The 11,621-nt window shown below is 36.6% G+C and overlaps 3 protein-coding genes across 6 annotated transcripts; 1 reads left to right on the forward strand and 2 right to left on the reverse strand.

Annotated features, from left to right (window-relative positions):
• Positions 1–483: 483 nt before the first annotated feature.
• On the reverse strand, positions 484–6,114 carry LOC110824088 (Zim17-type zinc finger protein). 4 transcript variants are annotated; one of them, XR_015816917.1, is made up of 5 exons: positions 5,864–6,104; positions 5,593–5,716; positions 3,073–3,201; positions 1,702–2,184; positions 484–1,586 (listed from the first exon to the last, which is right to left on the reverse strand). XR_015816917.1 is itself a non-coding variant. In XM_022054622.2 (4 exons), exons 1-4 carry the CDS (start codon positions 6,016–6,018, stop codon positions 2,080–2,082), a joined length of 513 nt encoding a protein of 170 aa, XP_021910314.1. In that variant the 5' UTR covers positions 6,019–6,104; the 3' UTR covers positions 484–2,079. The 4 variants fall into 4 exon arrangements, 2 of the variants coding, with proteins under 2 accessions (XP_021910314.1, XP_088069171.1); XR_015816916.1 differs by having other exon boundaries at positions 484–1,591; XM_022054622.2 differs by having other exon boundaries at positions 484–2,184.
• Positions 926–1,918, forward strand: AGP19 (arabinogalactan protein 19). The gene is made up of 2 exons (XM_022054621.2): positions 926–1,552; positions 1,704–1,918. Exons 1-2 carry the CDS (start codon positions 926–928, stop codon positions 1,800–1,802), a joined length of 726 nt encoding a protein of 241 aa, XP_021910313.1. The 3' UTR covers positions 1,803–1,918.
• Positions 6,115–6,324: 210 nt separating the features above from the next.
• On the reverse strand, positions 6,325–11,414 carry PHO1;H1 (EXS (ERD1/XPR1/SYG1) family protein). The gene is made up of 14 exons (XM_022054871.2): positions 10,887–11,414; positions 10,489–10,789; positions 9,727–10,153; positions 9,593–9,641; positions 9,391–9,462; positions 8,996–9,125; positions 8,395–8,515; positions 8,044–8,293; positions 7,827–7,931; positions 7,673–7,717; positions 7,439–7,591; positions 7,035–7,313; positions 6,713–6,849; positions 6,325–6,631 (listed from the first exon to the last, which is right to left on the reverse strand). Exons 1-14 carry the CDS (start codon positions 11,223–11,225, stop codon positions 6,541–6,543), a joined length of 2,499 nt encoding a protein of 832 aa, XP_021910563.2. The 5' UTR covers positions 11,226–11,414; the 3' UTR covers positions 6,325–6,540.
• Positions 11,415–11,621: the final 207 nt, after the last annotated feature.

Genomic DNA, 11,621 nt, shown 5'->3' on the forward strand with positions numbered 1-11,621 from the left:
AAGTATATGTATTAATATGCGACAATATTGCTCTGACTAAGAGATAGTAGACTGAGAGATAACATTTCATTTTGTTGGTGGTATACAGCATCAGGGTTGTGCAGATAATGATCTAATAAATCTTTGGAGTTAAATTTACAAAATCAAAAGGATATAAATTGGATCTCAAGTACTAGTTGCAGAAAATGTTTACAGCCTGTAGTACATTTTGCGAGCAAGGTGAGCAATATTCGGTTAAGAACAATGACAAACAAAAGTAGGGTTCTTGAATTTTCTTTTCCTCAAATCTGATGGAGACTGCTTACCAATGTCTAGGTTTTCTGTTAAACATCAGTTTGTGCATCACAGCTGATTGTTTGTTGTCAATACCATTTGTGTCCTGTTCACCCTTTCACTTCATGTATTTTATATTATGTCGTATACATGTCTCATGAACATTTAGCCAATCAATAAAAAAAATTTATGGCAAAATTAAAGAAAACATTTACGAAGTAATGCCAGTTTAGCCAAATAATCAGTAGCTAGCATGAATTTAGATCTACCCATGTGGATTTCTTAGGATCTAGATTAAAAAAGTTCAGTATAATGCCAATTCTTAAACCTCTAAATGAGTTACAGGGCTGGTCCATCTCAAAGTAAAACATGATAGTTACTTCTTCATTACGTTTCAGGGCTCCTTGCAAGGCCTAGAACGTCTACAGCAACTTCAAGTCAGAAACCTTTTCAAAACAAGCAAGCTGGCTTTTCCCACAGATTATTACCATCTCACTCCGCCAAATCATTAGAAGAGATGTAGCCTTCAATTGAATACTACATTTCTCCCTCCCAACATTTCATTCACCAAACACTTTATGCTTCTAAGATACCCTTTCCCCTATCTATTTATAACCAATTCGTGTTTCCCACAATTTCCTACCTCAACAACATGGCTTCACTGATTTGGCCTCTCTTCTTTGCCTGCCTCAGCTTTCCACTAGCCGTCATCAATGGTCAAGTACCGGCAGCTTCACCCGTTATAATACCCTCACCATCAACCTCCACGCCGCCTCCTTCCACCTCTGCACCTCCTCCAACCTCCACGCTGTCACCATCTACTCCTCCAACAGTAGCAACTCAGCCACCGGTAAGCGCAACTTCTCCTAAATCACCACCCGCTCCCAAGGTTGCACCAGCCACAAGTCCTACAGTCTCACCTCCTCAGATTCCACCACCACAGAGCCCCCCAGTTTCAACTCCATCACAATCACCAGTTGTGCCACCACCAGCAGTGCCACCACCAGCTGTACCACCACCAGCATTGCCGCCCACTCCTGTCCAAACACCACCAGCATCAACACCAGCACCAGTGAAAACTCCACCTGCACCCGCTCCAGCACCAATTACTCTTTCACCAGCTCCTGCACCTGCTCCTACCAAGCACAAGAGGAGAAGGCACAAACACAAGAGGCATCATGCCCCAGCTCCAGCACCAACCGTTCCAAGTCCACCAGCACCACCAACAGTGCCAGACCCTGATGATACAACACCAGCACCATCACCATCTCTAAGCTTGGTAATATGGTCACTCTAAAAGGCTGTTGACCAACCTGCTCTTTTATATGTGACAAAAAATTTGCATGAACTAAACAATTAGATTTCAGAAAATATCTGTATAAAGACTGAAAAATATTCTGTTTGACAACTGCTGTGTTTTTGGCTTACAGAATGGAGGAAATACAGTGCGAGGCATAAGGTCTGGAACATGGATGAGGACTGGATTAGCCATTGCCATTCTGCTGTCTATTACAGGCTGCAGAGTCTAGCAAAGTTATACAATGAGCCATGGATTTATTTTTATACTCAGTAGAGACAATTATTTCTTATGTATACAATAACGTCAAGTTAAAAATTGAGCCATGAGAATATTTTGTATTTTTAACATTCCAGCATGGTTAGCATTTAATGAACATGCATTATAATTATAAGCATCCATTCTGAATATATGCAAAGAACAGGATAATATTATGAGAAACCATAATAACATACTGAAAATATGAAAAAGATAAAACAAAAAAAAAAAGTCACATTCTTCATCACTTGTCAAACTTGGTCTGTACTTGAGTTAACATTGGTTTCTCGCAAGTCATACTCAACCACAAGGCCGAGGTTGTCCACTAATTTGTGATGTTGGAGACACCCTGCACACTGATGGGAACTGCTACTTGTCAGGCTGATGAAAAAAATATATTTTTGAATAGAACAAGGAACAAAAACTGCAGCAAAATATATAGTTTTATTAGGACTGAAAACTAAGCATAATATACATATAGGCATATATTTCTCCCTAGTGACATCCACTTCGGGTGTATAACTGGAATCTTAACTAAAATGGCATTCTTTCAAGGTGGGTTCAACTAGTGAACTTGAATGAGAATCCAATACACCAATCCAACCACTTGTTCCATTGTACAACAGATTAGCGGAAGCATAAGCTGTCACACCTTGGCAACAGCACAGATTAAGTAGCTAAATCCCCTTTTAGTTACTATAATGCAGTGCATCCTTGCCTCAATAGGAATGCAAAGTCGATGAACCAAATGAAAGCTTAAAGGATAAAGTTCTCAAATTATTTTAAAAAAGGGTAAAATTCTCAAAGATATGCAGCATTCGATTTATGAATACGGTAGTGAATCGAAATGAGAAGCAAGAATGTGATGGAGAGGTATACAGCTTTAACACTAAACTGAAGCGAGAATATCAAAATTAACTGCTAGAACCACCAAAAGGAAGTCTTAATAGCAAAGGAAGTTTCTCTTTTTCCATTGTTACTGATTGCTCTTATAAGTCCTGTAAGAAGACAATGAGTTGGAAGCTGGAATCATTTTGTCCTTAAGTAACATGATTCCCAAGAGAACAATAAGTTCACCTTGAGCAGTGTTTATGAACCAGAAATTTTGTCTGTATTCTTCCATGGAATGCAACAAACTTTGGAAACTCAAAAAAACTGAAGAAATACAGAACAGGGCCTTAATCGTCAAGAGAACTAGTATAAGAATTCCTTCAGAAAAAAAATCAACATAACTTATCAATTACCTGAACAAAAACAGCCCCCCTTTCATAGGCTAATCGATTTATGAGCCGTTTTGTTCTTTCACCACATGCATTACACGTAAATTGCACTAATAAACTTCTTCTTGGTAGTTTTATATCAAAAGTGGCACCCTGAATAGAAAATATGCAGGAAATAAAATTAACTGAACAAAAACAAATATTTATTTATAACAAGAATATAAATGTTACCAGGTCTCTATTAAATAAGCGGCCAAAAGTGTCCTTAACAATGAAGCATGCTGTTCAACAGTTTGAGATGCTAAGCTTATTTCTACGGATCATCAGAAATCAGAAGTATATTAAGACAGGTGTGAGTCCTTGACCAAGTGAGTGCAAAGGAGGCTACTTCCCTCTCATATATTATCGAATAAGCATGTCCACATGGTTCATATTATAGGGCTGATTACAATGGGAAGCCCTTGCTTTCAAGTTCACCCCAAATTTTTATGACTGGCACTGTAAGAGCACATTAGCAAAGCAACCTAGTAACTGATGATGTTGCCTAAAGGTAAAAAGTCTGTTGGTGCAATGTTGCCTGAGCAGAGAGAGGTAGTCATGGAAGAAATGCAAGCCCTAGAAAAAAAAATGTAACCTGGGAAGTAAGAACGTGCCTAAAGCTAAAAAGTCTGTTAGTTGCAAATGAGTGTTCTATACCGAAATGCAAAGCTGATGAGACTACTGAATGATGTAAAACTTGACTGGTTGCAAAAGGATTCACTCAAACTGATAGAGTTGAGAGAGTTAATTGTATAGAAACATTTGCACAAATGCCAAAACTAAACTTAGCCTAGGTTCTTCTATCGTTGGCAAAGGTTGTTTGAAGAAGTTCCAAGGGACGGAATTGGTAGGACTTCCCCTATCTCCTGTCCACTTGGAAGAAATTATTCGAGTTATGTACCTTGTTCCCGACCAGCAATCCAAGAAAAAACGGCAACGGATACTAGTTAATTGGGAAGACCTTTTTTCTGGTTCATACTTTATTGGAGGATGTCTTGGAAATGTCCCAACATTATTCTTCCTTGGTGCTTGTGAACGCTTCACCTTTAGATGGGGGAGAGTGATGTTACACACACAGGTGAGGAAGAAATAAAGCAAGTTGCAGAAGAAGATGAGCAGTTTACCAGTTTGTTATATAGCAATAGGCATGGAGAGCACAAGGAGACCAATGCAGAAGCAGTGACCAATGCAAAAGATATGCAATTTTGGATTAGTAGCTTTGATTTAATTTAACACTGGAATTATTTTTTCCAGTTTACTCTTTCAATTAATACCAATTTAGTCTATCTTTGATTTCGTATCTCAATCCTACGAATTTGGATATAAATAGTACTAGCTCTCCCTAAAAATATCTACTTCAATCAATGAATAAAGCATCAAACATTTTCACCAAACTAGAGTATTCTCTAGAGAATTATTGAGTTCTCTCCAATGAGCCCTAAACATAGGTTGTAAAGGCCAAAACTCCAGTAAGCTGCAACGTTGTTGGAAGACTTTGATGTGAATACACCTGTGCCTAGATCTCAAGTTCGGGACCTTATCAATTTACAGCACAAATTAACAAGCTGCTATTGCAAATGGTGAATGTAACAAGGTGCAAAATCTCCAGCTTTAGAATATCACCCCACTGCCTCTTCAAATGGCAATGGCTGGTGCAATGATGCATGTTTGATGAACTATGTTGATGCTTGATCCTTCCAACTACCAGTTCTATAGTCATTTTACAAGAAGAAAAAAAAATGAAAGACTCTTTGGTAGTTTCATTTCCAACTCTCTGCACTAAACTTTAAGATTTTTTGGAGTTGCAATGCCATGGCAAGTCTAGATCTAAGAGTTCTGTAGAATAGCTTGAGGTCAAGTTGACTTCAAGAATAGGATTGTTTCTTAGGAAGTTAAAAGTGAAGCAAATTGTGGATAGTTATGGTCGGATGTTTGGTGTAATGGGTACAAATAAGCTATTGGGTTGACTGTGGGTTATCTAGAACTAGAGAGCTCCAGAGAAAGAGAATACCCATGGCTATGAAATGGTTAATATGAATGCTCTTCCTCCATGTCTCTAAGCCTCTTTTTCTCTTCCATAAACTCTTGATCCTCTACAAAATTCATTCCCCTATGCTATTGAATTCCAGCATATACAAGATTTACTTGTAATCATCATAGCATACATCACTTTTCTAACTCAGAACTTTGTGCAAACATCTTCACATTTCATTCATAAAATACCTATATTCTAGTCAAGTATAACTTCATATACAACTATTAAATCCAGAGTTTTTCAGATCTCTAAATATTGGGACAATTTCAAACTTGTCACAATACACCATATTTCCAACATCCAACTGTTTGCTGATATTATACAAACACAAACATATATAACTCGCAGATAAATTAACAAATATTGAACCGATATCCTATCATGAAAATCTACAACTACTCCAAAAAAATTAAAGAAAATAGAAGGTTTTCAAGAATTAAGCTGAAATTACAAAAATAAAATAACAGTACCGCGCTCGAGTTGCTCAATTCTTCTTCCGTGTTCGTCCCAGAACCATCGTCTACCAACCCAGAAACCGTTAATGACCGGTAAGCTCGCTTCGGCGCTACTGCAGTTATATGAGCACTACTCAGCCTGGAAAGAAAAGGAAACAAACTTATGAAGGAGAAGAAGTTTAAATAGGAAAAAAAAAAAGAAAGGAAATTGAACAAAACCCGGAAAAGAACAAGAAAGATTATTGTAAAAACACCAAAAAGAGTTGAGTGTTTTTGGAGTGGTGACCTGGTGCATTTAAGCGCAGGTGTCGGTTTCCAAGACGCAAAGGGTTTGCAATAGTGAGGACAGAGAAGACCTTTGAATGGCTCGTGAGAATCATTTGCAGAAGAGTTAAGAGGAGATACGCAGGGGAAGAAACTGCTGGCACTCGTCGCAGCCATTTTCTTTCGATGGATTTTGAGTCGGGAAGACAGCAAGGCGTTATATGAATCATCTTTTCTACCCTTGTTCTTTATCTTCCAACCTAAAAATATTTGATTTAATTTTTATCCGAATTTCATAGAAATTTAATTTATGTGATAGTCATGAAATTAATATTAAATAATACGTGATAATGATATATCAAAATTTATTTGTCTTAATACTGAATTAACTAAATGATTATTGTATTTTTAATTAAAGTTTTAGAGCAAGAAAAAAGTACATGAAAGACAAACAAATATTTGTAATAGAGCATTAACAAGAGATTAACGCAACTGCGTTTCCAATAAATTTCTTATCGTTGTTCTATAAAATTTTGTATACAAGTATGGACCATATTTTCATCAATGGAATAATGCTAAATAAGTGGGTTATCTTGTGAAATCAACTTGTACACTTCCTGGAGAAAGGAAATCTTTAATTGAAAACCATCCATCTGACAATAAAATCGAATTCTATTAGCAACTATTTCGAATTAGGCATCAATCTTCTTCATCCACTTCATGGAAGGGAAGTGGCACTGTCTTCACTGCTCTGAACTTGCCTGCATTATTTAGATGCTCATTCTCCAACCTGGACCATTCAAACATCATTCATTACAAACACCTTAAAAAAGAACAATAAGGCAAGTTGTAACTTCAGTCAACTCTCTACCTGTAAAAGTTCCACTGCCCCCTTCTTATGACTTCAAGCGAGGCTAAAAGTAGCCCGGTAACTCTATAATCAACGTGTCCGATATTCGAGTGAACAACAGTCTGTAACCATGCAAGCCTGAGGACAAGGTTTAATCCCTGCATCACACAAAGTACATGCCTTTTCAGGTTCCAGTTCTTGATCACTATGACTAGTAAGTAAAAGTTTAGCTTGTTCATTTTATAGTTGGTAAATGTTTCTGATAAATTCAGCTTTTGGACTAATTTTGATTTGCGGAGTAGTAAATTTTCCTAGACATTATGAGAAAGGCTATAACATATACCATTGAGAAGTAGTAAATGATCTTTCGACGAAGCATTAACTCATTTCTAAGCCAAGGATTCTTAGAATTCATTTGCAACAAACCCCAGTCTTTGACAAAGTCCCAATACAACTGATATACTGTTGCAGCACTTGATGTGATCACAACAAGACACTGCCATCCTACTGTTTGTTCTTTCTCATAAGCCACTTTGGCTCCTGCTGCCAACATTGCTGATACATATTTTCCCAGGTTCACAAGGTGACTCGTCTCCCCTTCGTCAAACCATCTCCGTGCACACTGCCAACCCGATCAACAATTTATATAGAATTTATCTCAGATATTCTTCACTTGGAAAAGGCATAATCATATAAATTATTCAAGAAAACATGCCGGAAATGTGGAAACTTAGTAATTTAGTTTACCTGCATTGCCCTCCAATAGTAGGGTAAAAAGGACACTGCATAAGCAAGATCCCTAAAGTACTTTGCTCTGATACAGTAACCATAGTCCTGGGTCTTGTAGCTACCAGTTATATAGTAACATGCCACATACTCAAGGTTCCTGAGCATTGGCACCTGTTCCATAAAAGGTGTACTCAGTTTTTCAACAAATGTTTCATAAGGAAATGAAGTTATTTAGTCCTGAAAAAGCTTTACCTGACTACAAAGTTGATCAGCCATGAAAAAATCCAGCATGACAACCTGTAAAGATATGAAGCATAGTAATAAGAAACATGATTTGTTCATTATAGTAGGTTAATAAATTTATTGAGGCTCTGCCATGGAATTTACATAATGGTAAAAGAAATACCTTATAAAGAGGTGATAAAATGATGTTTCTAATCACAGATAGGAAACGATATCGACTTGATCTGTAAGATATATTGAAGGGGCAAACAAGCAATACAAAGAAAATCTGCACATATAGAAGATAAAAAGAAAAAAAAGCAAGATATATTAGCATATAAAAGAACTGTCAAATTGTACTAATAGATTTAGATTTACCAATCGCAAGATAAAAAATTTACCAATAAAAGAAGACCAGGGATTGCTTGGACTTGTGAGAGTGAATACCCTTTTGTTACCAGTGACAAGTGAATAAACATCATCCCGACTACAGCAGTCATAGACACAGTACAAATCAAGAAAACGTCTCTGTACTTGAGCTCCTTAGTTGGTGCAAGCTCAAATATGAAGCTATAGTTTATACGAGCCTTTCTCCACATGAAAATATTGCAACCATACAAAAAGAAGTGTAGAAACAACAGGCTGAACATGCTGCAAACAGAAAGTTTCTTCTTTTAGTAATTTTTATCAGGATATCGGATATGATTAATAGCTATTTCCAAGATGGGTAATCAGATTAGAGGAGTACTTGCCTAAGTACAGGATAAGCAGTTTCCATGTATACTGTATCTGGCTGCTGGCTGTACATTCCTGTGATATGAGCCATGATCACATATCCAACTAGGAGGGCAATGAAGCAACCGGTGAACAAGCCTGAATGGTGGAACTATGTTATATTTAACCAATCTTGATTTAGTACAGGATTTTATCAGTATATACATATATATATATATATGTATGAATATGAAATAGGAGCATGGTAATCTTTTTCTATTCACTTTGATAGTTCTAAGCATATATGAAAAAGAAAAACGCATGGATTTCTTACACAGAAATTTTTCTATAATAGAGCTTGGTTAGTTGGTAGTTTAGGAGTTAATCAGATTTTATAAAGTGCAATCTTTGTACTGTATATATTTTCTTGGACTATATAATGTTGTGGCATAGACAAAAACTTTATTGTCCACCCAAATGAAAAGTGATCCAGCTGGGACTGCTCCTAGAGCTAAAAGCCTAGTGCTCTAATGGGTCCATATACATGCTGCCAAACTTAACAAGCTCAAAGCTCTGTTTTGAAAACATAATCCCATTGATCTTAATTATATTTTCAAAGAAAAATTGCAAGGAACTCACCAATGAAAAAAGTTACAGAATGTGATTCTTTCCGTTGATGGGGTTTAAGATATTTCATGGCTTTTCTCCGGTCGTCTTCTGCAAATTGTTTGATGAATAGCTTCTCAACTTCATCTGCTAAATTCATTACCTGTAATTTCCAAAAGCTTGTAAGCAAGTAGTTTAACATTGTTCTGCTGCCAAGTGACAGACAAGCATATCTAGGACTGATTTAAGAAAACCAAAGATATGTTTACTTGGGTATCAATGGTCACTTTACATTGTCGGAAAAGTTAATCAGATGAAAGGATTTGTTAGTGGAAAATATCTCCAACAATCATTAGTAGTTCATGCAACATTACGATTGGCTCATGATGCTCCAGTGAGGATTCTATAAAATTTTAGGCTCCAATTACCTTGTCTGAGCTGTTGAAATATGAACTCTCAACTACTTTCAGATAAATGGAAAGAACTTCTTTTCCAGTGACCTGAAACAAAAAGAAAAAAAGAAAAACATCAGAGAAAATCTCATTTGCATTACGTCTGCAAACCAAAAAGAAACATTTGTTGTCTGCAAACCAAAAAGAAACATTTGTAGTTGTTATTTGATCCACTTACTTTGTTAAACTTCTTCAAAATCTTAATGAAAGCTAGCATGTTCAAGTTCCTGGAAGTCACAATTACATTTTAAAAAAGCTTAGCATATGTAGATCTGATCCAATTTTTGATTATTCATGAGCTTAAAATGATACCTATAAGTCTTGAGATAACCCAACCCTTTGTAGAGTTCAATATACCCTCTCTTAATCATCTTCTCTGCATGCTGCAACTTAGTTTTGTTGATGTGCAGATTGGTTCCATTTGGATTACATTTCTTCGAAGACTGGTTCACTAAATCTTCTCGAACCAAGTAGCTGATCGCGGAGAAAGTACGAGAAGGTGTTGTGAGGGGAATATTGATCCTCAAGTTCTTCCCTTGGAAGCTGAAAACACGATCTGATAGTGTTCTCAATTTTCTATCATCTTTTCTTGCTCTCATTGATATTCCTCCTGCCTCATCTGATCTTGGGGAATTGGCAAATGGCTCCTCACCTTTCTCCAAATCACTGCTGCCATCTTGCTCTTGCTCTTGCTCTTGCACTTGTTCTGCTTCTGCTCTGTTTTTAACAGATTCCTCCTCTGTATCCAAGGAAAACAAAAGCAAAATCAAACTAATAATCCCGTTAAGGCTAAAAAATATAATGTTTTCCTTCATTATTCTCTTAATTTAACTGTTATTCACTTTTATCTCATCACTTTAAGCAACTTCAGAGTTCACCCACTACAACATTTTTCCTTTTAAGTACAGGGTATCACATTCTCCATGTATATATGTATGTATTATGCTCATGGTTGCATGCATTTGTCAGCATGTGTATAAACATTAAGCAAAAAATAAAAATACAAATCATCATAAGAATTTCTTTTAATCATTCTGCGTTCCTCACTAAATGAGATGAAAGCTGATTAGTTACCACAAGAAATGGTGCAAGATATAGAAGCATCCTCCTTTGAGTCCTCCACAGAAGCTCCTTTACAGTGCTGTTGCTTGATGGCATTCTTGAGCTCTAAGAGAATCTCCATTTGTTTCTTCAAAGATTCTCCTCTCTCCATAAACTCTGTCTCTTTAGTTTTATAAAACTGATTCACTTTGTTAAGTTGCATGTCAAGACAAGCAAAAAACTCTTTAGCTGCATCAGTATCAGCAAACTGCTCGAGCAATTCAGTCTCGTACCAATCACCCTTGCTAGCTGAAGACGCGAGCTTCTTGTGAACCTTTCGAGACCAAAAATAGCACATTAGTTTAAGCACATGTAATGATCGATATAGTGAGTTTACACATAAATTTATGTAGAGATAGAGGTACGCTTACTTGAATAGGACCATGGTGATCTCTACGTTTGGGGCCAAACAAAGAGAGTTTCCCAATAGAGGATTTAAGGATATTAGTGAGAGTATGAGAATTATTATTCTTGTTATTATTGTTAGTGTTAAGGGCATGAATTTTCTTGAGATCTTTCTTGAGTTTCCAGTAATCAACAAAAGCTTCTTTCCATTCAGGGACAAGCTGCCCTTCAAACTGTTTAGAGAATTTCACCATGTTTGTACTCTCTGGTTCTTGCTGCTTGATGCAGGCTTCTGAAGAAGAAGAAGAAGAAGAAGAGAGACAAATATTGGTGTGTGAATGTTGAATGGAAGGGCATGATGACATTATTTATGGACACCCAAAAAGGAATATATGACTTATAGATGATGATGATATACTAGTACATATGCTCGACAAAGCACATTCTAAAATATCCTTTTTGAACTTGTACCACCCCACTTGACGCCCAGCTTCGCCGGAAAAATCATCAAAACCGCCAGTAACCGGATCTTATGAATGCATTACTTACAATAATTGAATCCGGCTGCAACCTTCTAATTGCAGATTTATCTTTAGTATTTTATATATAAATAATCATTGGCCAAACAGGAAACAGAAGATTGCCATGTTAGCAAGTCAAAATCTGTTTACTAGTGGAGATCAATCTAATTGGCTAATTATGTATGAGGACACAAAGATGAATTATAATTAGACCAGCCTGATTTCCACTAATTAAGGATA

The sequence above is a fragment of the Carica papaya genome, chromosome 2 (assembly GCF_054855325.1).
Source record: "Carica papaya isolate Zhongbai chromosome 2, ASM5485532v1, whole genome shotgun sequence".
NCBI classification, from domain to species: domain Eukaryota; kingdom Viridiplantae; phylum Streptophyta; class Magnoliopsida; order Brassicales; family Caricaceae; genus Carica; species Carica papaya.